General features: G+C 49.8%; 1 protein-coding gene and 1 long non-coding RNA gene across 3 annotated transcripts in view; both read left to right on the top strand.

The window, feature by feature from the left end:
- The first annotated feature begins 119 nt into the window (after positions 1–119).
- Positions 120–26,363, top strand: part of LOC137207992 (uncharacterized) — a 266,590-nt gene continuing 240,346 nt past the window's right edge. For both annotated transcript variants that reach the window (XR_010935423.1, XR_010935424.1), the window contains exons 1-2: positions 120–923; positions 3,659–3,741. This is a non-coding gene — a long non-coding RNA (uncharacterized lncRNA). The remainder of the gene's footprint in view (positions 924–3,658; positions 3,742–26,363) is intronic.
- Positions 23,926–25,949, top strand: CEBPB (CCAAT enhancer binding protein beta). Its single transcript, XM_067708435.1, has one exon. The coding sequence runs from the start codon at positions 24,277–24,279 to the stop codon at positions 25,309–25,311; it is 1,035 nt and encodes a 344-aa protein (XP_067564536.1). The 5' UTR covers positions 23,926–24,276; the 3' UTR covers positions 25,312–25,949.

Consider the following 26,363-nt stretch of genomic DNA (forward strand, 5'->3'; position numbering starts at 1 on the left):
GCGGCGTGGGCCTCGCCCGGCCGCGCGTCACAGCCAATCGGGGCCCGCGCCGGGGCCACGTCAGCCAATCAGCGACTTCCGAGCCGCAACCAACCGCGGCGCGCGGGGGTCAGGTCCGCAGCTGGCGCAGCTGGGTGCGGAAGTTGTGGGGTGGCGACGCCTCAGTGCCAGTCACGCTCTGCCTCCGCCTCCGCCTCCGGCCTGGTCGTCAGCCGCACGGAAACTCGGGCAGCGTCGTCGCCCACCTCGGGCTCGGTTTACTCACCGGTGCAAAGGGCCGAGGTCTTGCGCCGGCGGACCCAGAAGCGGGCGTCTCTTCAGCACGCACAGCCAAGCGCCTATTGTGTGCAAGGAACTCGAGTGGAGGGCGCCTGGGCGGGGCGGGGGAGCCAGGGCTTGGTGGGCACTTTGAACAGTGTCCCTGGCTGGGGCCGATTCACAGTGGACCGACTTCTGAGCCCTACCGCGTGCAGAGGTTACGAGGACCGAGCGTACCCCTACTGTGTGACAGCTCGTGCTGTGTGCCCGGGAGCGCCTGTTCTCTTGAGGGAGAGGACAGTAGACTGATGAGAGTCACTGTAAGATTTGGTGAGCGCTTAATATGTTAGGCGCCCTGCCAAGCTAGACCGCAGCATATTTTTACTCATGATAACGAGTGGTGTTGCCTCCTCAGAGGCCCCCCCTCTCACCACGTCGCCGAGAGGTGCCCACTCCTCCAGTCACTGCGACATCACCCCGTCTTCTCAGTGCTTGTCGTAGGCAGTGAACTTACTGTTCGTGTCTCCGCCACCGGAAAGCAAGCTCCTGAGGGCTGGGACTTGCTTGCTTCACAGCTGAACCTCCATGTCTGGATCAGCGTAGGGCTCAGTAAATGCCTGATGAATGAATTAAGTCTCAGCCAAATGACTTTACTTCCTCAGCAGGTAAATGACCGGTCAAGCTGACTACAAAGTACACAGTAACTGCTCACATAAATTCCGTCTGGTGTCACCAAATGGGAGCTGTTTTAGAGGCCGTGGAAGGACCCAAGAGGTGCCCAGGGGAGCAGGGTGGGGAGGTGAGAACCCTTCTGGAATGTCTTTCGGAGGCTCCACCCTTGTTCTGGTTCTCTGAGGTTTTCAGCCCTGGATTCTTCTGCTGCTAGGAAAAGCCGGTCATCCCAGGTGTGTTTCCTGGGTGTTCATGCCCTGGGAGGCCACCATCCCCAGCCAGGCCCATGCTCCTTCCCTGTTTCCTTCTATACCTTCAGGAAAGAAAAGTGTGCTTCCATGGCAGGGACAGGTTGCAGCCCAAATCCTGGTGAATTCTGGCAAAACTGGCTGGCCTTGCCTTATTTTTAGCTTAGTTCAATTTTTCAATCCAGGAGATTAAGGTGGCTTGCCTTGGTGAGGGCTGGATTTCAGATTTCAGGGAGACACCTTTCTAAGCTCTCTGCATGTGTCCCAGACCTCCAAGCAGGCTGAGATGGGCTGGTTACTGCTGGTGTCTGAAGATCCCCTAGTGGCCAGCAGAAGATGGGTGATGGACAAACAGGTCATTCATTCAATGAACACATTTATTAAGCACCGATCTGGCCCAGGTTGTTCTAGGGAAACAGCAGGGAACATGACAGAGTCTCCTGGGAGGTGACGGTGTGAGTCAGGGGAGGCCTGTTCAAGAAAGTGACATTTGAGCCAAGACCTAAAGGAGATGGAGCCAGCTATGCAAATATCTGGGGGCAAATTGTTCCAAGCCAAGGGAACAGCAAGTGCAAAGGTCCTGAGGCAGGAACATGCTTGCCATGTCCAGGAACAGCACGTTGGCCAGTGAGACATGAAGTAGGTGAGAGAGGGGGAGGTGAGAGGTGAGATCAGAGAGGAAGGGAGCGGGGCAGATAGGGTAGGGTCTTGAACGGATATAGAGGGTTTTGGTTTTTACTTAAAATGAACTGAGAAATCTCTTCTCTCTAAGGTTTGTTTGTGGTTTTTTTCGGCCATGCTGCACAGCATGCGGGATCTTAGTTCCCCGACCAGGGATCGAACCCATGCCCTTTGCAGTGGAAGCACAGAGCCCTAACCACTGGACCGCCAGGGAATTCCCTTTTAATTTTTGTTTTTGGCCGCACTGAGCAGCTTGCAGGATGCTAGTTCCCCGACCAAGGATCAAACCCGCGCCCTCAGTAGTGAAAGCATGGAGTCCTAACCACTGGACTGCTGGGGAATTCTAAGGTTTTGAATAGAGGAATTATATAACCTGATTTATATTTAAGAAAATAATTTTATTTTTAATATGTAGGACATTCACATGCTTTGAAAGTAAAAAAATATATATATTCATATAATATAATGGAATCATATAATATAATGGAATCATACAATATGTGGCCTTTTTTGGTCTTCTTTCACTGCATAATTTTTTCAAGGTTCATTCATTTTGTAGGACTTCATTCCTTTTTATGGCCATCAACATTCCATTGGATGAATAGTCTTCGTTTTGTTTACACATTCAGTTGATGAACATTTGGGTTGTTTCCACCTTTGGCTGTTATAATAAATAGTGCTGCCATGAACATTCATGTACAGATTTTTGTGTGGACATATGTTTTTATTTCTCTTGGGTATATGCCTAGAAGTGGAATTGCTGGGTCAAATGGTAACTAACTTTTTGAGGAATGCCAAACTGTTCTCCATGGCAGGTGTACTAGTCTACATCCCCACCAGCAATGTGTGAGTGGTCCAGTTGTTCTACCTCCTCGCCAACATTTGTTATTTTCTGTTTTTGGTTGTAACCATCCTAATGGATATGAACTGGTATCTCACTGTGGTTTTGATTTACATTTCCCTAATGACTAGTGATGTTGAGCATCTTTTCATGTGCTTATTGGCCATTTGTATATATCTTCGGAGAAATAAATCCAAATTTATTCAAATCCTTTGCCCATTTAACAATTGGGTTGTCTTTTTATTGTTGAATTGTAAAAGTTCTTGATATATTCTGGACACTAGACCCTTATCAGAGACATAGTTTGCAAATATTTTCTCTCATTCTGTTGGTGGTCTTCACTTTCTTGATAGTGTCCTTTGATGCACAAAAATGTTTTTACTTTTGATGAAGTCTAATTTATTTTTTTCTTTGTGCTTTAGGGGGTCATTATTTCCTCATTCATTTTTTATAACTTCATTGTATTCCACTGTGTGGCTGGACCATAATTCATTTAACTAGCTGTTTATTGATGGACACTTGGGTCATTTCCTATCTTTGGATGTTATAGATGGTTTACTTAATGTCATTTTTGCATGTGAAGGTAGATGTGTTGGACTCCTGAAGTGGGGTTGTTTTGACAAATGTTAACTGATTTGTCATTTTGCTAGATATAGATAAACCTATCGGTCGGTAGGTAGCCATTAGAATCATATTCTAATTTATACTCCCACCATCATCTGTGTTCAAGAGTGCCTGTTTCCCACAGTCTTGCCAACAGAGTGTAGCTAATAAAGTAAGTAAAATTAACATTTCGGTCTTTCAGTTATACTCTGCACATTTCAAGTGCTCAATAGTCACATGTGGCTGGTGGGTAATGAATTAGTGCAGATTTAGAACATTTCCACCTTCGCAGAAAGTTCTATTGGGCAATTCTGGTAAAGAATTGTACAGTGACCTTGACTTTATATCTTAATAGGATCCTCGGGCTGCATGTGAGAGGTGGACTCAGAGACCGTCCAGAAGCAGGAGACCAGAGAGGAGGTGACTGCAATAGTCCAGGTAGGAGGGGATGGAGGGTCAGACCAGGGTGATTGTGGAGGTGGGAGAAGTGGTGGATTCTGGTTGCATTTTGAGGGTGGCGTGGCCAGGACTTGCTGGTTGATGGCATGTGGGGTGAGGGAGAGAGAAGTCGAGGATGACTCTCAGGTTTCTAGCCTGAACCACTGGAAGGATGGAGGCGCCATTGACTGAGCTGGTGAAGAAGGTGGGAGCAGGTTTGGGGAGCGGGGGAGACCAGGAGTTCTGTTTTGGGCATGTTGCGTGTAAGGTGCAGGTTGGACGTCCCAAGCTGAGATGTCCAATGGCTTCAAGTAGTTTTTCTGGCCTAGAGAATGACATATAATTTTGGTCATCAAGTTAGAGCAAAGTCAGAAGGGAGGGAAGAGGCAGAATTACACACCTAAGATGGGGGCAAAGGCCAAGGGCAGCAATGGGCAGTGGAAGGAGCCCGGCCTTTGAAGCTTAGAGTCTCACAGCTGTGTTTCTGAGCCTCTGTGGGTCTATTTTCCTTCCGTGAAATGGAAAGAACAGCACTGCATAGACTTGTTGTAAGGTTCACAGTGAGCACAGTGAGAGGTGGGGTACCTGCCAGGCAGGATACCCTGCAGAAACGTTTGTTACACTTGACTATGGGGGCGGTGGGGTGAGATCCACACCCTCACCTGACAGTCGAGGCCTTGCTGACTCTCCAGCCTTGTCTCCTGACATCTCGCGCTGTCATCCACAGCTGGGCCTTTGCCATCACTGTACCTGCTTCCTGGTGCATGAGCTCCCCAGAGAGTCAGGTGGCTGGCCCCGGACTCTCCTTCAGGTCTCTGTTCTCCAGTTCCTGCTAGCTCTGAGACGCAGGCTGCAAAGCTGCCCGACCTGGACACCCCAAGGTGTCACAGTGTTGGGGGATGGAGCCCCCCATGACTTGCCTCAAATCATGTTGATCAGGATTGCTCCATTCACTTATTCACCAAATCTTTACTGAGACCTGCTGTGGGCCGGATGCTGTGTAAGATGCTGGCCATACAGCAGTGGTCCCTACCCTCCCAGTTGCAAGAGAGACAGACAATAAACAGTTAAAAAGATAATCTAATGTCAGGTAGGGACAGGTGATGTGGAGAAATGAAGCAGGGTAAGAGATGGGTGGAGGATGATAGGGAGAGCTTCATTAGGTGGAGGAAAACAGAGGGGGTGATCGGCATGGGGATGAGAACAGTAATACGTGGTCAGCAATAATGACCAGCATCTGTTTGAACACTTTCTGTGTCATGTCATAACCTCACCGAATCTTCACATCATCCCCAAACAGTTGCTTAAAACCATGTTGATTATTACTCCTTACAACTCTGTGGATTGGCTAGTGGTTCCACTGCTGGTTTCACCTGGTCTCACTCTTGCAGCTTCATTCAGCTTCCAGCTGTGCTCATTCATACATCCAGCAGTGTGTGCTGGTTGTTGGCTGGGGCATCTCAGTTCTGTTTGTGGCTTCTCATCTTTCAGAAGGCTAGACGGGCTTCTTCACATGGTGTTATCAGGGCAGCATCCAAGAGTGCTAGGGTCAGATGTCTCATAAGTCACTTCGTTCATTTTATTCATCAAAACAAGTGAAAAAGCAGCCTGGAGGCTCCTTGTTCCTCATTGGCTCCCTTGCATCACATGCCCGTTCCTGGACCAGTCACTAGCAGGGGGAAAAGATTCCCTTTCGACCCCTCAGGCCCTTCTAAGTATCTGGGGATGGGGTCACTTTCCTGAGCTAACTGGGCTCCTGGGGGAGGCGTGGACATTTGAACAAAACTGGGGCTAGGTAGGGGCCATTACTAACCACTGTTAATGCTGGGTGGAACTTCTTTCTGGGCATTTTACAGACCCAAATAAAAGCAAAGAGAACCCTTTCTGGGAGATTCTTGGGACTATGACCTGAATGGGTCCCAGCTCCTGGGCACAATCATGCACTTTTTTCTTGGGAGCAGGGGGAATAACAGATTAAAACCATGTTTTAAAAACTAGATGGTGATTTCTAAAAACCCTTTTAAAATAATAATTTCTAATAGTACAGCAACTTTCCATATATCTCCTTCATTCAGATCCCCCAGTTGTCAATATTTTGCTACATTTGATTTATCATTCTTTTTCTCTGTGTGTGTAATTTTTCGGAACCATTTGAGAGTCAGTTACACAAAAAAAGATACAATGTCCTTTGACTCCTAATTACTTTAGTGTGCATCTCCTAAAAACAAGGACATTCTCTTACATGACCACTGTATAGTTTTCAAAACCAGGAAATTCAATGCTGATACAATGTTATAATATCATTCTTATTCCCCATATTCAAATCCCACTAATTATCCCAATAATAACCTGAAATCCTTATTCTTTTTTTAATAATCTTTTTTTAACTTAATTATTTTTGTTATTAATTAATTTATTTTTGGCTGCGTTGGGTCTTCGTTGCTGTGCGTGGGCTTTCTCTAGTTGCGGCGAGCGGGGGCTACTCTTCATTGTGGTGCACAGGCTTCTCATTGCTGTGGCTTTTCTTGTTGTAGAGCATGGGCTCTAGGCATGCGGGCTCAGTAGTTGTGGCTCGCAGGCTCAGTAGTTGTGGCTTGTGGGCTCTAGAGTGCAGGCTAAGTAGTTGTGGCACACGGCTTAGTTGCTCCGCGGCATGTGGGGTCTTACTGGACCAGGGCTTGAACCCACGTCCCCTGCATTGGCAGGAGGATTCTTAACCACTGTGCCACCAGGGAAGTCCCTGAAATCTTTATTCTTAAACCAGTGACTACCAAAGTCATGGACCCCTTCCAAAGAGATAAAACGCATGCACCTGTCCGAAGAGAAGAAAATCAATAACATCTATAAATCTGCTTAAAGAATCTGTGCTTATAAACCCTGCCACGGGCTCTGTGCATTGAGAGCAGTGATTCTCAACTGGGAATGATTTTGCCCCCCAGGGGACATTTGGCAATGTCTAGAGGCATTTGTGGTTGTCACAACTGGGGGTGGTGATATGCTACTGGCATCTTGTGGGTAGATGCCAGGAATGCTGCCAAACATCCTACCAGGCACAGAACAGCCCCCGCCAGCAGAGAATTCTCTGCCCCAAAATGTCAGTATGCTGAGGCTGTGACCTATAAGTAAATTGGGGAGAGACGCCTCCCTCTGTTGCAGTTGGAGCACTCCCTGGATCCACAATTCACCCCAGCGATTCTTTTTCCCCAGCTACCCCGGAAAACCCTGCTCCTATAGGCATAGGGAGGCCCAGCCAAGTCTGTTTACGATGGCTCCAAAGTGGAACCGACCCCCATGCCCAATTAGGAGGAGACTGATAAAATAAAACAGTGTAGTCATGCTGTGCTCGCAGCGCTTCCTTTGGCTCTGTTTGCTCCTCTGTAAAATGGGGTTGGGGAGATGGGCTTGGAAGGATGCCAAGAATCCTGGGCCCAGCTGCTGCTTTATGACTTATGGGCATAACTGCTCTGACTCATGCATGATTGATGCATTGGGATTATGCACAGACATGTCTCTGAGCTTTTATCGACAGAAGGCTGCCCTGGAATGTCTTTCCACTGGAATCGAGGGCAGGGCCTCTGCTGAGTCACCTCTGGCCCTTGGGAGTGTGGCTCAGGGTATGGCTCATTTTAAAAGCAGCTGCCATTTCTTTTCTTTTTTTAAAATTATTTATTTGTTTATTTATTTATTTTTGCCTGTGTTGGGTCTTCATTGCTGCGCATGGGCCTTCTCTAGTTGCAGCGAGTGGGGGCTACTCTTCATTGCGGCACACGGGTTTCTCGTTGTGGTGGCTTCTCTTGTTGTGGAGCACGGGCTCTAGGCATGCGGGCTTCAGTAGTTGTGGCATGCGGGCTCAGTAGTTGTGGCTCATGGGCTCTAGAGCACAGGCTCAGTAGTTGTGGCACATGGGCTTAGTTGCTCCGCGGCATGTGGGATCTTCCTGGACCAGGGCTCGAACCCGTGTCCCCTGCATTGGCAGGCAGATTCTTAACCACTGGACCACCAGGGAAGTCCCTTTTGTCTCCATTTTTTAAATGAGGAAACTGAGGCTCAGAGAGATCATGACACACAGCTGGGAAAGGCAAAATTGGGATTCAAACCCAAGACGAGTCAAATTCCAAAGTTTGTGCTATTTCCGGTCTGCTGCACCTTCTCCCACACATAGTAGGTGCCCAGAAAATGTATGAGCGTCAGAAACTGGACAGTATATTCATTGGTAATAGATCGCCGAGTTTTAGAAGAAAATATGATGGCTGCCCAGCTATGTTACCTAATGACTACTGTTCCCAGCCTCCCTTGCAGCAATATAGGACATATGACTAATTCCAGCCAATAGGATGAGAGTGGAAGTGGCACAAAACATCTGGTTTGTGCCCTTAAAGAAGTTGACTTCTACTTCCTTTTCTCTACTACCCACTGGCAGGAATGTAGATGTGATGGCAATGCTAGAGCAGCCATCTTGGACCATGAGATGGAAACTGCTGGTTGAAGATGGAAGAGCTATAAGACAGAAAAGAGTCTGGGTCCCTGATACCATAAAGCCACCATCCAAGTCTGCTTTCATTCAGATTGATGTGAGAGAGGAAAGTAAACTATTTTCTTGTCTTGTAGACATTTGTTATTTGAGCCATTCTTACAGCATTGAGCCTGTATCTCACCAATGCATTTGTTAAATGAACAAGTAGGTGATTGAATGACAGAAGGAGTAATCAGATCCAGCCCCACAAACATGTAAAAAATGCACAAAGACGCCACTTCAGCCTAGGTGGAAGTATCTTCCAAGTGCATGGAAAAATTCATGGCCAGTGGAGCCAGTTTCAAACCTGGCCTTGTACTAGCTTGCTGTATGCCCCTGGGTAAGCCACATGCCCTCTCTGGGCCCCACACTCCTGGGTTGTAAACCAGGCTAGCAAGTTCATGGAATCTATGCAATTTAAAGATGTTCATTGCTCTCTGGAATTCCATTTCTAGGAATCCATTCCCAGAGAAATTCGTACCCCATAGCCCGTGAACACAGGTGCAAGGATGTAGCTTCAGACTGGTTTGTGGAGCAAAAACTTGGAAATATCCTTAAAGGTGATTGAATAAACTCTGGCAGGTTCATGCTCTGGAGTGCTGGACAGCTGATTGTGCCATGAGGAATTCTCTGGTGACACCTGCTGGCACAAAATGATACTGCAGCCCAGCTCAGTGAGGAATTGGAATTTCCAGAACAAGAGGTTCAGGGTAGCTGTGAGGGTCATTTGGGAAGTCACAGCGCAGGGAGAGATTTAGAAGGAAGGCCAAGGCAAGGAGATGGGCCTGGGTGTGGAGGTTGAGAATACAGACCTGGGTTCAAATTCCAGCTTCACTATCTACTAGCTGGGTGAGCTTGGGACTTTCTCTGAGGCTTAGTTTCTTTAATAAAATGATGATCCCAGGGCCCTCATCATACAGATGTCTGGTGAGGATTTGACGAGAGCATTCATTTGTTTAATTATTTTTTTTCATTTGATTATTTATTGAACTAACATTAAGCACCTATAATGAATCTCATCGCGGCACTAGGGATACACCAAGACCTGAGTCCTGCCCTCATAGAGTCTCGTTGGGGGAAGACTAAAAAAATAAACACACATATAAGATATTTTCAGGTACTGATAACTCTGTAAAGGGAAATAAAGCAGGAGATGGATCTGTGTGGGTGGAGGCACTGTTACAAATAAGGGGCTCGGGGAGGGGGGGCGTCCCTGAGGAGGTTTGAGCAGAGGCTTGAAGAAGAGGCATCTTGTGTATTTAGAAAACATACCAAATGCCAATGGAAGAGCTTGGTCCATAGTACATGCTCAGTACATGGTGGATCACTGTCTTATGACACAAAGGAAAAGAATTAAAGGGAAGACTGGAATCCATTTCCCAGGGTCTGAGGAAATCACAGAGAGTGAGAGAAGATTTTTTGGGGCCTGACAGGTGAAGAGCCTGGACCTGAGTTGACCCAGCTCTGGGTGGCCTTGGGCAAATCACTGTCTGGGCCTCCATTTCCTCATTTGGAAAACAGGGCTGATAATGTCCACGTTGTGAGATTGGGGGTTATCATAGGCTGAATTGTGCTCACCCCCTCCAGTCATATGTTGAAGTCTTGGCCCCCAGCATCTCAAAGTGTGACTGTATTTGGAGATGAGTCTTCAAAGCGATGATTAAATTAAAACAAGGTCACCAGGGTGGGTCCTAATCCAATATGACTCGTGTCCTTATAAGAAGAGGGGATTAGGACACACAGATGCACAGAGCAAAGAGGGTATGAGGACACAGGGAGAAGACGGCCATCTCTGAGCTGAGAGAGAGGCCTCGGAAGAAAACAACCCTGCGGACACCTTGATCTCAGACTTCCAGCCTCCAGAACTGTGAGAAAATAAATGTCTGTGGTTTAAGCCACGCAGTCTGTGGTACTTAGTTATGGCAGCCCTAGAAACTAACATGGGGTGATATATGAATACAGACAGGCACACAGGAGGCCCTTAATAGAAGCTGACTTCCTTGGCCAGAACCACATGGAGCCTCTCAGCTGTGCCTGGGTCCTGGTTTGGGAATCCCCAGCATCTGTGTAGACCCAGAGTCAGCCTTGGGATTGCTGTGGTTCCTCTGCAGCTTGGTCCACACTGTGCCTGGGATCGGCCCTGCCTTGGGGACTCAGCACACCTAATCTCTGCCCTCCCCCCCGGTTCTTTACTCAGTCAGTCCACAGACTTAGCGTGTAGCACTGTGGCCATTCTCTGAATTACGGCATGGCTGTATTAGCGAGGATCCAGTCTGGAAAATGGAGACCACTCTAGGCATTTCAAACAGAAGATGAAATACAAGGAATTGCTTATACAGATGATGGAAGAGCTGAGATGCCAAAAGGGCAGGAGGAGGCACCCCAGGATGAGCTTCAGCGGGAGGTCAGAGGGACAGGAGGATGTGGTATCACTAGATCCAAGAAGCCAGGGCTGGAACCATGGTGGGGACTGCCTGGTGGGAACTGGGACCAGGAAGGGAGGTCCTCTTGGGGAGGGACTGGTCCTCCTTGCCCTCAGATGCTTGTTCTGCCCTTCCCTAGTTCTGTTCTGAGTTGCAGAGGGGCTGGCCTCTGCAGGCTGCATTTCCTAGGCTCCAGGTCAGCTGACTTCCATCGGCCAGTGAGAGATCCTGGTGGGAGACTGGAGGTTTGAGGAAGGGAGAAGTATTTTTCCCTGTCTCCTTACACCTTGGGCTGCATCTCCATCAGCAAATGAGTCTTCTCCACGGCCCCAACTCCCACAGGACAGTCCACTGTGTTTGCCGCTTTGCTGAGTGACCACAGGCCCCGGGCTACTGTAGTGTCGCTTCCTCCCTCAGGCCCTCCAGCTTAGCAGTGGCAGTGACTCTGCTGCTGCGGATTCTGAGATTCTTCACAATTGCTTGGTTGGCTTCTGGGCTCCTGCATCATCTTTGTAACTAATTCCCTGTTGGAAAGTCTCTCTGTTTAAATGCTCAGTGGTTTCCTTTCCTGATATGAGTGCTTTCCCTTCCTGATATGCAAGCAAACTGGCCAGTGGCCAGCCCAGCAGGCCTTTCCAGCCCTTTCCCCCTTCTTACAGATAAGAGCCTGGCAGACTGCAAATGGGTGCTGGGGATCAAAGGGCAGCCCTAGAGTCAGATACGCCTTGCTTCGTCCTAGTTCTGCCATTTGTCAGCTCTGTAAACTTCATCAAGTCACTTTCCCTCCCTGAGGCCTCGGTTTCCTCACCTGTCCTGTGAGGATAAGGATTGTACCCCTTGACACGGGGCTGTTTTGAGGATTTGATGAGAATGTGGCGTGGAAAGGACTTAGCCACAACCTTAGAAAAGAAGAGTAAAGAGGGGGCTTCCCCATCAGCAGTTGAAAGACGTATGCCATTATAGTAGAAGCTGTGTGGGTGCTGGTGCAAGGACAGACAGACCAGCGAGGCAGAGCAGTGACGGTGGAGTAGTCCGTGGATACCTGAGAAGTAACAACACAAGAACGGCAGCCCCGCCGCCCTGGAGAGACTGTTCAGAAGATGGTGTTGGGAAAGTGGCCCCAAATAAACTGAATCTTTAATTCATAATGAATTTTTGGGAGGGACTGGTCCTCCTTGCCCTCAGATGCTTGTTCTGCCCTTCCCTGGTTCTGTTCTGAGTTACAGAGGGGCTGGCCTCTGCAGGCTGCATTTCCCAGGCTCCAGGTCAGCTGACTTCCATCGGCCAGTGAGAGATCCACAAAGGCGGATTCTAGATGGATTAAAGGCTTCACATGAGGTGCAAAATTATAAAAATTAGTAGAAGTTATATATACACGATGGAATGCTATTCAGCCATGAAAAGAAATGAAATTTTGGACTTCCCTGGTGGCGCAGTGGTTAAGAATCCGCCTGCCAATTGCAGGGGACACGGGTTTGAGCCCTGGTCCAGGAAGATCCCACATGCTGTGGAGCAACTAAGCCCGTGCGCCACAGCTACTGAGCCTGCGCTCTAGAGCCCGCGAGCCACAACTACTGAGCCCGCACACCACAACTACTGAGGCTGTGCACCTAGAGCCCGTGCTTCACAACAAGAGAAGCCACCTCAGTGGGAAGCTCGCGCACCACAACAGAGTAGCCCCCGCTCGCCACAACTAGAGAAAGCCTGTGCGCAGCAACGAAGACCCAATGCAGCCCAAAATAAATAAATTTAGAAAAAAAGAAATGAAATTTTGACATGTGCTACAATATGGATGGACCTTGAAAATATTATGCTAAGGGGAATAAGCCAGTCACAAAAGGAAAAATATTCTATGATTTCACTTATACCTGAGCAAATTCATAGAGATAGAAAGCAAATTAGAGGTTTCCAGAGGCTGTGGGGAAGAGGATGGAAGGAGGATTACTGTTTAATGGGAACAGGGTTTCTGTTTGGGATGATGAAAAATTTCTGGATGTGGACAGTGGTGATGGTTGCACAACATGGTGAATGTATTTAACGCCACTGAATTGTACCCTTAAAGTAACTAAAATGGTAAATTTTATGTTATCTATTTTTTACCACAATAAAAAAGCACAAATGTATAAAAAGCAAAAAAAAAAAAAACCATTTTGATTATATCAAAATGAAGGAATTCTGACCAAAGGACCCTATAGACAAAGTTAATAGGCAGATGTTAAGTGTGAAGACATTGCAGTGTCTAAGACTGCAGTGCTTAGAATATATGAGAAACTCCTGCAAACAACAGAAAAGACAGCAGCCCCAATGGAAAAAGGGCAATGGACGTGAAGAGCAATTTACAGAAGAGGAAACCACAAGCATGGGAGGAAGGCTCAGACTCACTAGTAATAGGAAATGCGAATGCAAACAACCAGGGGCTATCACTTTACACCTATTAGATTGGTAACGATTAATGTTGGACAGCACCCAGATTTTCGCCACTGAAAGGAACGAGGGCTGGGGTAAGAAAAGTAGAAGTTGAGCCTGGAACATCTTGTTGTGTCAGAAAATAAGGACATGCTCCAAGAATGATGGGGACGTGATAAAAGGACACAGGAGCCAGCTGAAAGGGGCTGACACTAGCCAAATCAGGGCCAATCTGAGCATCAGAACAAATAATGGTAATGATGGATTTATAACCCCTGGAATAAAGTAAAATCCATGAGTCCATACTGATATAAGTGATCTTTTGTGTCTGGTGCTTTTCACTTGGCACAAGATTTTAGAGGTAACCAGGTCGCTGCACCTATGAATGGTTGTCACACCTATGATTAAAGTCAATTGCTTGAGGGGGAAGCAAATTTTGAAGTTGAGGAGGAGGGGGTTGGGCAATAAGGATGGGAAATTCTCTTCAAAGCTGGGCCTGGAGCTTCCTGCCCTGGGGTGTCTGACCTCTCAAGTTCACCACCTACACCTGCTTTCTCTACTCATAGCAGCTGCAGAGGTTGGAGGTTGGGCTCTGTCATCACCTGTCGGTGACTCTAGACAAATGCAACCAGAGATGCCAGCATTGCGCCCAGCCGGGTGGGGAGATTGTGGGTCAGGCTAGTGTGTATTTTCCTGGGTTGTGCCCCCAAATCACTGAGCACCTCCTCAGCACCTGCATGAGTCCTCTGTGTGTGTGTGTGTGTGTAAAGAGATGACCTATATTGGGCTGACCTTGAGGGGCTCCAAGGAGAGGGAGATTACACAAAACTAACTCCAGCCGGGGCAGAATAAGATCCTAGGGTCACCAGGTGTAGGGAGCACAGAGGAAGTGGAGAGTAATTTGACTTGGGCATTCAGGGAAAGTTTCTCAGGGCGTTTCTCAGCTGGAGGTGGGAGGGAAGGGTGTAGAGGCAGAGGGGACAGCAGGAGCAAAGGCGTGGAGGCAGGACCATGCCATGCATGGCTTTCTAAGCTCCAACAAATGGTAATAAGGTAATACATACCCATGGTGAACATTTTAAAGTTAGAAAAGGAGGTGGGTCTCCTCCTGCAGTGGACTTCTTCTAGGGGCTCCCAGTGAACCAGCCTCCTGGTAGGAATGCCCTTGTGCAGTCCCCAGCCCTTGCATCTGGCCTTTCCAGTAGAACGTGACAGAAATGGTGGCGAGCCAGTTTGGGGCTTCAGCCTAAGAAGGCCTAGCAGCTTTCACTTCTGTGCCATGGGGGAAGCCGGCTGCTGTGTAAGGAGTGCAGCTACTGTGATGGGGAGACCATGAGGAGAGGCCGCCTGGAGGGGCCACAGGAGAGAACTCCAGCAGAGACAGCTTGGACCACATGCAGGGGCCTCATGACAATAACACACACGCAGAGGCCACACGTGAAGGGAGAAACTACGTAATGGAGAACTGGGGAACGAAGAACTCACTGGCAGACGTGCTCCAGCAACTATCAGCTCTTCAGGCCAGCCTAGCTGAGGTGCCGCACATGGGAATGGAGAAGTCACCTTGGATGTTCCAGCCTGCAGCCAGCCCTGGAGCAGAGACAAGCTGTCCCCTCGTGCCCTGTCCCAATTCCTGACTCGCAGGATCATGAGCAAACAAAATGGGGGTTGTTGTTAGCCGCTAAGTTTTGGGGTGTGTTATTACACAACGTTCCGAGCACCCTGAACTCTACGCTGCCAGTGCTGCCAGTTTCTTATGGCTCTTGCAGTAGGAGACTACATCCTCATAAAACACACGAGGACATTTCCGTATCTCCCCTCATTTATGTGGGGTTTGCACACCACACATCCTGGCCTGCACTTGGCCTTTTCCTCTTAACGATAGACCTTGGAGATGGTCCCAGATGTGTGCGGTTCAATACAGTCATCACTAGCCACAGGAGGCTACTTAAATTTAATTGAAATTGAATGAAGTAAACAATTCAGTTCCTGAGTCACATGAGCCACATCTCAAGTGCTCAGTGGCCTCATGTGGCTGGCAGCTCCCACATGGCACAGCACAGATGTGGAATATGCTGGTCATCCCAGAAAGTCCTGCGGGACAGTGCTGGTCTGGATCCTCTCCCGTAGAGCTGCCCCATTCTTTTTAAATATTTATATATTTATTTGGCTGCCCTGGGTCTTAGTTGCGGCATGTGGGATTTTTAGTTGCAGGCACGCGGGCTCTTAGTTGCGGCATGCGGGCTCTAGTTCCCTGACCAGGGATCGAACCCGGGTCCCCTGCATCGGGAGTGTGGAGTCTTAACTGCTGGACCACCAGGGAAGCCCCTGCCCCATTCTTTTTGGCAGCTGGAGAGTAGTTCCTGGAAACAACAGCCCCTGATGTTATGTCACAAGATTTGCTATTGCAGTGTTCATTGTGCTTGTGCAGGTGTGAGTGTCTTTGTAGTATAAGTGCCCAGCATTTCTGGCCCAATGATGTTTCCCATTTTGATAGCTGTGGTCAAAGTACGAGAGGTTGAACCACTTTGCAAAGCCACTAAAAGTGTGTAAGTGTGCTAGCTTCCCCGAACCTTCATCAACACTGTGTGAATTCACAATTAAAACTTTTTTTAGCTAATGGCGAAGGTTTTCAAGACAAACATGATTCTATCAGGATACTGCTCTGCCATGCCTTTCTTTGACCTCACAATGCCACTGGGCATCTCTCCATGCTGACATATGAAGATCTACCTTGTCCTTTAAAAAAAATTGTGGTAAAATTCACATAGCATAAAATTTACCAGTGAAAAAAATTGAAGTATATATATATATTTTTAAGATGACGTTATTCTTTTTAAAAATTAATTTATTATTATTATTTTTTGGCTGTGTTGGTCTTCGTTGCTGCGCGCGGGCTTTCTCTAGTTGTGGTGAGCGGGGGCTACTCTTCTCATTGTGGCGGCTTCTCTTATTGCAGAGCATGGGCTCTAGGTGCACAGGCTTCAGTAGATGTGACGTGTGGGCTCAGTAGATGTGACGTGTGGGCTCAGTAGTTTTGGCTTGTGGGCTCTAGGGTGCGTGGGCTTCAGTAGTTGTGGCGCATGGGTTCTAGAGCGCAGGCTCAGTAGTTGTGGCGCACCGGCTTAGTTGCTCCGGACCAGTTCCTGGACCAGGGATTGAACCTGTGTCCCCTGCATTGGCAGGTGGATTCTTAACCACTGCACTACCAGGGACGTCCCTGAAGTATAGTTGATTTACTATATTGTGTTAGTTTCAGGTATACAGTGAAGAAAGTGATTCAGTTTTATATATACATATATATATTTTTTCAGGTTATTTTCCATTATAGGTTATTACAAGATGTTTAATATAGTTCCCTGTGCTGTACAGTAAATCCTGTTGCTTATCTATTTTATGTATAGTAGTTTGTATCTGTCAATCCCATACTCCTAACTTATCCTTCTCCCCCTCTCTTTCCCCTTTGGTAACCATAAGTTTGTTTTCTATGTCTGTGAGTCTGTTTCTGTTTTGTATATAGATTTATTTATATTATTTTTTAGATTCCACATATAAGTGATATCATATAGTATTTGTCTTTCTCTGTCTGACTTACTTCACTAAGTATAATATTCTCTAGGTCCATCCATGTTGCTGCAAATGGCATTATTTCATTCTTTTGTTTTCTGACTAATATTCATATATATATATATGCCACATCTTCTTTATCCATTCATCTATCGATAGATATTTAGGTTGCTTCCATATCTTGGCTATTGTAAATAGTGCTGCTGTGAACATTGGGGTGCATGTATCTTTTTGAATTGAGTTTTTGTCTTTTCCAGATACAAGTCCAGGAGTGAGATTGCTGGATCATATAGTAGCTCTGTAAAACTTACCATCTTATAATCCAATAGTTTTCATAAATGTATCATGTTTATGTAAGATGCTATTATTAGAGGAGGCTGCACAAAGACTTTATGGGAATGCTGTATTGTCTTTACAACTCTTCTGTAACCTAAAAATGTTACTAAGTAAACAGGTAAAATCAATCGGCAATTAAAAAAAGTTCAAAAAAATTTACCATCTTAACTACAGTTCACTGACATTAAGTATTATGTATTCACACCGTTGTGCAACCATCACCACCATCCATCTCTAGGACTTTTCATCTTCCCAAATTGAAACTCTGTACCCATTAAACAACTGCCCTTTCCCCTCTCCCCAGCCTCTGGAAACCACCATTCTACTTTCCATCTCTGTGAGTTTAACTGCTCTAGGTACCTCGTATAAGTAGAATCAGACAATATTTGTCCTTTTGTGTCTGGTTTATTTCACTTAGCATAATGTCCTCAAGGTTCATCCATGTTGTAGCCTGTGTCAGAACTTCTTTCCTTTTAAAGGCTGAATAACATTCCCTTGTATGTATAGACCACATTTTGTTTATCCATTCATACATCAGTGGACACGTGTTGTTTCCACCTTTTAGCTATTGTGAATAATTGCTGCTATGAACATAGTTGTACAAATGTATTTTCAAAACTCTGCTTTCAGTTCTTTTGGGTATATGCCTAGAAGTGGAATTGCTGGATTGTATGGTAATTCTATTTTTAATTTTTTGAGGAACCGCCTTACTGTTTCTCACAGTGGTTGTACCATTTGACATTCCCACCAACAATGCAAAAGGGTCCCAATTTCTCCATGTCATCACCAACACTTGTTATTTTGTTTCTGTTTTTCTTTTTTTTGACGGTAGCCATCCTTGTGGGTATGAGGTAGTCTATCATTGTGGTTTTGTGCATTTCCGTAATAATTAGTGATTGTGAACATCTTTTCGTGTGCTTATTGGCCATTCATGTATCTTCTTTGGAGAAATGTCTACTTCTAAGCCTTTGCCCAATTTTAATTGAGTTGTTTTTCTGTTGTTTTTTTTTTCCTAATAAACTTATTTATTTATTTTTGGCAGTGTTGTGTCTTTGTTGCTGCGCGCAGGCTTTCTTTAGTTGCGGTGAGCAGGGGCTACTCTTCATTGCAGTGTGCAGGCTTCTCACTGAGGTGGCTTCTCTTGTTGTGGAGCACGGGCTCTATGCACGCGGGCTTCAGTAGTTGTGGCTCATGGGCTCTAGAGCACAGGCTCAGTAGCTGTGGCACACGGCTTAGTTGCTCTGTGGCATGTGGGATCTTCCCAGACCAGGGATCGAACCCGTGTCCCCTGCATTGGCAGGCGGATTCTTAACCACTGCGCCACTACGGAAGCCCTTTCTGTTGTTGAGTTGTAGGAGTTCTTTATATTTTCTGGATATTAACCTCTTATTAGATATGTGACTTGCAAATATTTTCCCCTATCTTGTAGGCTGTCTTTCCACTTTGTTGATTTTGTCCTTTACTGCCCAGAAGTTTTTAATTTTGAATGTATCAAATATATATCCTTTTTTCCTGTTGGTTGCTAGTACTTTTTGTGTCATATACCTTGTCACTTTAAATGGCTATAGAGTGGTCCATTGTGTGGTTGTTCTGTAACTGGATCTATCAGCAAATCCTGAAGGTTCTACTTTTAAAATTTTAAAAATATTTATTTAATTTGGCTGTTGGCTGCGCCGGGTCTTAGTTGCAGTACGTGGGATCTTCGTTGCCACGTGCAGTATCTTCGTTGCAACATGCGGGATCCTTAGTTGTGGCATACGGGATCTAGTTCCCTGATCAGGAATCAAACCCCGGCCCCCTGCATTGGGAGCGTGTTGTCTTAACCACTGGACCACCAGGAAAGTCCCAGGTTCTACTTTTAAGATAGATTCAGACTATTTCTCACCACCTCCATGGCTTGGTGGAGTCCCCTGTCATCTGCTTTCATGACTCCAGTTACCTTCTCACTGGGATCCCTGCTTCTGCCCTTGCCTCCAGGACAGTCCATCCGTCATAGGCAGCCAGAGGGATTCCATTAGAACCGAAGTCAGATACTGTCCCTCCTCTGCTCAGAACTCTCCATGGCTCCCACTAACCCAAAGTAAAAGCCCCAGTCTTTACAGTGGCCCACAAACCCTTGTGTGATATGGCCTCCACTATTTCTGTGAGATAATTTCCCGCTACTTCCCCTGTACTCCACCCACAGCGACTACATGGGCCAGGCATGCTTCTACCTCAGGGCTCCTGCACTTGCTCTTCTTGCTGCTGCTATCTGCATGGCCCACTCCCTCACTGCATTCATGTTTTTGCTCGCCTGTCACTTCAATGAGGCCTCCCTGGACCAGTCTAAAGTTAAAATAAAATCCCCCAGCACTCCCCATGCTCCTCCTCTGCTGTGTTTCTCTCCATGGTGCTTACCAGAATACAACACTTTTTATAGTTGACTCATTTATCTTGGTTATTGTTTGTCTTCCCCAAGAGGAATATCAACTTCATGAGAACAGGAATCACTTCTGTCTTGTTCATGAATATGTGTCTAGGGCATGAGCCACAGTAAGTGCCAAAAATGTTTTTTACACACATTTATGAATGTTTATTTAGGCAAATTTTCCAGAAATGGAATTGTGAGTCAAAGAGAATGCATCTTTTAAATATTTTTAACCACGTTGCTCAGGTGCCAAAAAATATTTGATGAATGACTAAATTAAAGTGAGTACCTTTCGTCTGTTTGTTGGACATTTTTATTTCTTTCAGCGATGGCTTGCTCTTATCCTGTGAGCATCTATTATATCCATAGTGCTGACCTCCATATCCCATAAGCAAAGTACCCAGTAGGTCCTCCATCAAAAAAATTCATTTAAATCACTCCTGCATTCCCAGAGCTTGCCACGTGGTGGCAGCATATGCTCAGGCAAGTTTCACTAGCCAGCACCAAGGGTATCCCAGGATTCCAAAATTCCGGATCCCAGGACACTGGACCTGGCAGCCCTCGGGGATCTAACCTAGGTACCATTCGGCAGACGGGGAAAGTGAGGTCTCAAAGAGGAGGCATGGTGGGAAAAATCTCGGACATAGCAATCAGGGGAAATCTGGCTTTTAAGTTTGGCTCTTCTACCAGTTCACTGTGATCCTGGGTGGGGGAAGTCCTAACCCACTCTGGGCCTGTTTCCCACCTGCCTGATTTGTGAGGTTATCATGACTTGCGAGGTCAGGCCCTCTGTGGGGCTAAGGGGAGGTAATTCACTCTCATGTGTTGAGGTGGGTCAGTGTGAGGGGGAACAGTAGGCCCAGACGCCCAAGAGAGAGGGGATATAATTACCCGCATTTAATAGACCAGGGATTGAGGTCTAGAGGGTGCCACAGCCAGGAGGGTACAGAGCAGAAACAAAAGTCCTTCCTTGCAACCCCCAACTCCAAATCCACTAGAGACAATCTGCATGGACCATCTCTGCTGGTTCCCCCTTCAGCCTTATTTTTCGACCTGCTGGCTGATTTCTAAGCCCTTTCACCTCTCTCTGTCAAGGAAGCAACAATGGCACTCCCTTTCGGCAAGGTGCCTTGGTTTCCTCCTGCAAATGGGGCTAAAGAAAAGCTGCAGAGACTGGGAGAAGGAATTCTTAAAGCAGTTTGGGGCAGAGGAGGGGCATGTATCTGGGTAGGAAGTGCCTGTTCTTCCACAGTCCCCGCCAGGCTCCTGCCCACCACTCCTAGCCATGTGGTCCTGGCCCACGGCTTCCGGTCTTACAAGAGAAGCTGGAAGTTTGAATTTTGATGTGAAGTGTCTTGCTTTTTAAATGTTGGCAATACATTCATTAAAGAACAAAACAAACAAAAAATCTGGAGCAAAACACTATGGGGTCAAGCTGAACACGTCTCTGGGTTGGATAGGGCTGCTGGCTGCCATTTTGAGACCCTTCCCCGCCCCAGGTTCCTACAGACACCTATGCCAGACGGTAACTGGGAGAAGTCCCTGTGGGTGGTGTCAGGTGGATCCTGGTTTCTCGGCCCTTGCTGCCTGCAGGCCCGCTGGGGCGTGTTCCAGGCCTCTGGGCCATAGTGGTTCAGCTCACATCACCGCCCTCCTCGGGGAAAGGCTGGGCATTAATGGTGGGGCAGCAGGCAGGGCCTGTTGAGCAATGAGCCTTGTGAAAACAAGGGCTTACGTCACCCGTGCACGCAGCCTCCCCGCAGGACACCTAGGGTGGCACTGGGGTGGGAACGGCCACTGATTTCACTGTCAGGTCAGAGCAGAGTGGGAAGCAAAAGGCTCAGTATTTGTTAGGTGAGGTCAGAAGGGCAAGACCCCAATGGGACTGAGTCGGGTCCTTGGGGGCTAGTTCTCAGGGTCTGGGTTGCCCCTTGACTTGCTGTGTGACCCCAACTGCCCTTATCTGAGCCTCAGCTTTTCCATTTAGAAAATGGGGCTCCTGCGGCCAGACCCGTTATGATTTGTTACAAACCCAAAGCGGGAGGTCGGGCTGGAAAGACTTTAATCCTTCCCACCCCTTGAATGTGACCTGGGACACACTTAGCTCTGCTGGGCCTCAGTTTCCTCATTCGTAAAGCGGAGATAATAATAGTACCTGCTTCCTACCAATTATCGGGAGGATTAAATGAGTTAATATATGTAAAGAGCTTAAAATATGGCTCAGAGAGGGTGAAAGATTGTGTGAGGACACACACAAATTAGCTGCAGACTCCCCAGGTCTCACAGCATCTCCCCAGAGTCCTGAGAGGTGGGGGTGGGTGCTGAAGCTCAGAGAGGGGAGCCATCTTGTCTGAGGTCACACAGCCCAGCTAATGGTGGGGGGAACCTCACCTTCTTCTCAGCCTCCTCCATTTATTGAGCACCTCTTGTGTACCAGGCACTGTTCTAGGCACTGGGGGAACCGCAGTGAATAAAACAAACAAAAATCCTGGCCCTGTTGGAGCTGACAATGGGAGAGGGCAGTGGGAACAGAAATCAAGATGCGTAGGTGAGATAATGTTGATTGTAATTGAGAATGGTGAAGGAGATGAAGCAGGGGGATGCGAAAGGAGTGATCAAGGGCCTAGGACTTTCGATGGGGAGGTCAGGGAGGCCTTCTCAGAGGAGGTAACCTTTGGGCTGAGCCCTGAGGAGCTGCCTTGGGCAGAGCTGGGGAAACAGCGGTCTTGGTCCAGAGGTAACAGCAAATGCATTCGTCCCCTGGTACATTTTGAGCATGCCTGATCCAGGAGTTCCCATATTTGAGGGCTGGCACTCATGGAGGGGTTAGTCTGGAGTGGGACTGAGGCAGACAAAACAACTAGGATAACGGTGGCTGGAGATAAGGGCTGGGAAGGAAGTTCACCAGCAGGTGGGGCAGGGAGGGCCTCCTGGAGGCAGTGGCCCTCAAGCTCAGCCCTGAGTGTCCCATTTTGCAGCTAGGGAGGCCTGGCTGGGTGGCCCTGGGGCCTTGGATCCCTCCCTGGCCCAGAGGCTGCTGGGAAGGCCTAGAAAGCCAGCAGGCTGGGCCAGTGTTTCATCCTGTTCCTCCCTGCCCCCCATCCCCCAAGGGCACTCAAGAGATGTCATTTCTCCAGCTCTCCAGGGCGGAGGTCACCCCAGCTCAGCAGATAATGCTGAAGGTTGAGCAATGTCCACCTGCCCGCCAGGGCCAGGGCTGGGGTCAGTGGGCTGGGGGTCAGCAACCAGGCAGGCTGGGAGCTCCTGCCTGGGCGGCCTGGGCCGGGGGTGGCAGAGGGGTAGGCCCAGGAGCTGCCCAAATGGCCTCGGAATGGCTCAGGAGAGGGTAAGGGGCCGCTGGAGCCCACTCTGCAGGGAGGGCCTCAGGCCTAAATTCAGATCCAGGTGGGCCATCTTGTTTCCCCATCTGTGAACCAGGGGGGCAGCAAGGGCATGCTTCTGGCAGGGTGAAAAAGCAAACTCTGGGTCCAGGCCCACCCTCACCGCCCAGTAGGGACCTGGTCTCTCCTGCATGGCCCCTCCTGAGCCTGGCTGGTCCCCCACCCCACCAGCCTCAGAAACAGGTATTTTGGCCTCGGGTGCAAATAGGTCTGAGGGTGCCTGGACAAGGGCTTTCCTTCTGAGAACAGTGGGGGACATGAGGCCATGTGATCTTGGGTGTGCTGTGGGCCTCTGGGCCTCTTTGTACCCTGGGAGAAGGCCCTTCTTTACGATGTGCGTCCCAGAGCCGTAAGCCTTATGTTTGGAAGTCTGTGGTGGAGACAGTAATACAACTAATAATAATAACAGTAACGACACCTTCACGGACTGAAGCTTGGAGAAGTGAAGTGACTTGCCCAAGGTCACACAGTGTGTTGAAGACAAGCACCCCCGTCCCCTTCCACCCTCCCGGGACCCATGTCGGGCTGTGGTGGGGCTGGAGATGACCCGGGTGTGGTCTGAGGGGCGGGCAGGTGCGGTGGGCGGGGCTAGGGGAGGGGCGCGGTCGACCTTGGCACAGGCCCAAGTGGAGCTCGCCCCTGACCTGCAGGCCCCCAAACCCAGGTCTTCGTATTTAAGACAGGAAGTCGCCACAGGTGTGAAATTCCCGCCTTCCAAGATCTGCGGATGGGGGCAAGTTTAGGGGCGAGGCTGGACCCAGGGAAGGGCCGTGGAGATGGGTCACCTCTCCGGGAGCCAGAGCTGGGGTCTCCAGCATCCCGCCTGGAGCGCGTCCCTTCGGTGGAGAGTCGGGACTGGTTGCAGCCGATCCTGAAGCCAGCGCCTCCTCCAGCAGGGGGCGGGCCGCGGCCGTGTTTGGGGTGGGAGAAGAAGATCACGTTGCCCCCTCCCCGGATTCTCCCCTCCCTTCTAGTATAGCCTCCAGCCCAGAGGGGGCGGTCCGGGGGCGGGTTAGCGCCTTCTCTCGCTCCCAATCCCGGGGCCGCCGGGTGGGAATGGGCAGGGGGCGATGCCGCCCCCCACCAGGCCGAGGGACCCCCGAGGGCGCGCTCTGGGTCTCCAGTCTGGCCGCTACGCCCCACCACCGCCCTCCCGGGGGTCTCGGGCGGCCACAGCGTGTCCTCTGCGTGCCTGGGGAGGGGCTGGGGCGGCCTCCAGTTGTGACGCAGCCGTTGCCATGGCCCGCCTTATAAATAACCGGGCTCAGGAGAAACTTCAGCGAGTCAGAGCCGCGCACGGGACGGGGAAGGGGACCCACCCGAGGGTCCAGCCGCCAGCCCCCGCACTAATAGCGGCCACGCCGGAGGGAGCGGCAACAGCATCAGGGACACAGCAGCGACAGTTCGGAGCTGGGAGGCCGCGCCACCTGCGGGCCGGCCGGAGCGGGCAGCCCCAGGCCCCCTCCCCGGGCACCCGCGTTCATGCAACGCCTGGTGGCCTGGGACCCAGCATGTCTCCCCCTGCCGCCGCCGCCTGCCTTTAAATCCATGGAAGTGGCCAACTTCTACTACGAGGCGGACTGCTTGGCTGCTGCGTACGGCGGCAAGGCGGCCCCCGCGGCGCCCCCCGCGGCCAGACCCGGGCCGCGCCCCCCCGCCGGCGAGCTGGGTAGCATCGGTGACCACGAGCGCGCCATCGACTTCAGTCCATACCTGGAGCCGCTGGGCGCGCCGCAGGCCCCGGCGCCGGCCACGGACACCTTTGAGGCGGCTCCGCCCGCGCCCGCCCCCGCTCCCGCCTCCTCCGGGCAGCACCACGACTTCCTCTCCGATCTCTTCTCTGACGACTACGGGGGCAAGAACTGCAAGAAGGCGGCCGAATACGGCTACGTGAGCCTGGGTCGTCTGGGGGCCGCCAAGGGCGCGCTGCACCCGGGCTGCTTCGCGCCCTTACACCCGCCGCCCCCGCCGCCGCCACCGCAGCCGGCCGAGCTCAAGGCGGAGCCGGGCTTCGAGCCCGCGGACTGCAAGCGGAAGGAGGAGGCCGGAGCGCCGGGCGGCGGCGCCGCAGGCATGGCGGCTGGTTTCCCGTACGCGCTGCGCGCCTACCTCGGCTACCAGGCGGTGCCGAGCGGCAGCAGCGGGAGCCTCTCCACGTCCTCGTCGTCCAGCCCGCCCGGCACGCCAAGCCCAGCAGACGCCAAGGCGCCCCCGGCCGCCTGCTATGTGGGGGCGGCGCCGGCGCCCTCGCAGGTCAAGAGCAAGGCCAAGAAGACCGTGGACAAGCACAGCGACGAGTACAAGATCCGGCGTGAGCGCAACAACATCGCGGTGCGCAAGAGCCGCGACAAGGCCAAGATGCGCAACCTGGAGACGCAGCACAAGGTCCTGGAGCTCACGGCCGAGAACGAGCGGCTCCAGAAGAAGGTGGAACAGCTGTCGCGCGAGCTCAGCACCCTGCGGAACTTGTTCAAGCAGCTGCCAGAACCCCTGCTCACCTCCTCCGGCCACTGCTAGCGCGGCCCCCGCGCGCGTCCCCCTGCCGGCCGGCCTCCGCGCTGCCGGGCGCGCCGCGGCCACCGAGACTCCGGGAAGCGCCCGCGCTCCCGCCCCCGCCCCTGGTGGCGCCGGCAAAACTTTGGCACTGGGGCACTTGGCAGCGCGGGGAGCTCGTCGGTAATTTTAATATTTTATTAAATATATATATCTATATTTTTGTCCACACCAACCGCACATGCAGATGGGCCGCCCGCCCGTGGTGTTATTTAAAGAAGAGATGTCTATGTGTACAGATGAATGATAAACTCTGCCTCTCCTTCTGACCCCTCTCCAGGCGCCGGCGGGCGGGCCGGTTTCGAAGTTGATGCAATCGGTTTAAACATGGCTGAACGCGTGTGTACACGGGACTGACGCAACCCACGTGTAACTGTCAGCCGGGCCCTGAGTAATCGCTTAAAGATGTTCCTACGGGGTTGTTGCTGTTGCTGTTGTTTTTGTTTTTGTTGTTGTTTTTTTGGTCTTTTTTTTTTGTATTATAAAAAAATAATCTATTTCTATGAGAAAAGAGGCATCTGTATATTTGGGAATCTTTTCCGTTCAAGCATTAAGAACACTTTTAATAAACTTTTTTTTTTTGTTTTTTGAGAATGGTTAAAGAGCCTTTTGGGGGCAGTAGTTGGCTTTGATTTTTTTTTTCCCCTTTATTTTGGATTTATGATTTTATATTTGCTTTTCTGGCGTGTGTGGGGTTGTTGTGTGTGTGTGAGCTGCTATTATTTTTGGCTCTTTAGGTGGTTGGGTGGGGGGGGTTGCAGCTGCTTTTTCTCCTCTGCTACTCCCCCAGGGCCTGTGCTTGGAGATGGGGGTACCAGGCTGGGGCGGGGGAGGGGCAGAGGAGTGCTGGGCCAGGCTTTCAGGGTGACTCAGTGCCGCTGGGTGCTGGGGAGGAGTGACTCGGAACCTTGCTTGGGGAGGGCCTTCAGGGACTCCGGCTGGTCCTGAGTGCTAGGCTTGGGTCTAGACGGGCCTGGAGGGCTCTGACCTCTGCGCAGTGCTTGGGGACCCAGCCA

This window comes from Pseudorca crassidens, chromosome 15, assembly GCF_039906515.1.
Source record: "Pseudorca crassidens isolate mPseCra1 chromosome 15, mPseCra1.hap1, whole genome shotgun sequence".
Classification (NCBI taxonomy): Eukaryota; Metazoa; Chordata; class Mammalia; order Artiodactyla; family Delphinidae; genus Pseudorca; species Pseudorca crassidens.

Bases quoted from the DNA above. Each gene is read 5' to 3' on its own strand.
- CEBPB (XM_067708435.1), top strand. From the start codon at position 24,277: ATGCAACGCCTGGTGGCCTGGGACCCAGCATGTCTCCCCCTGCCGCCG.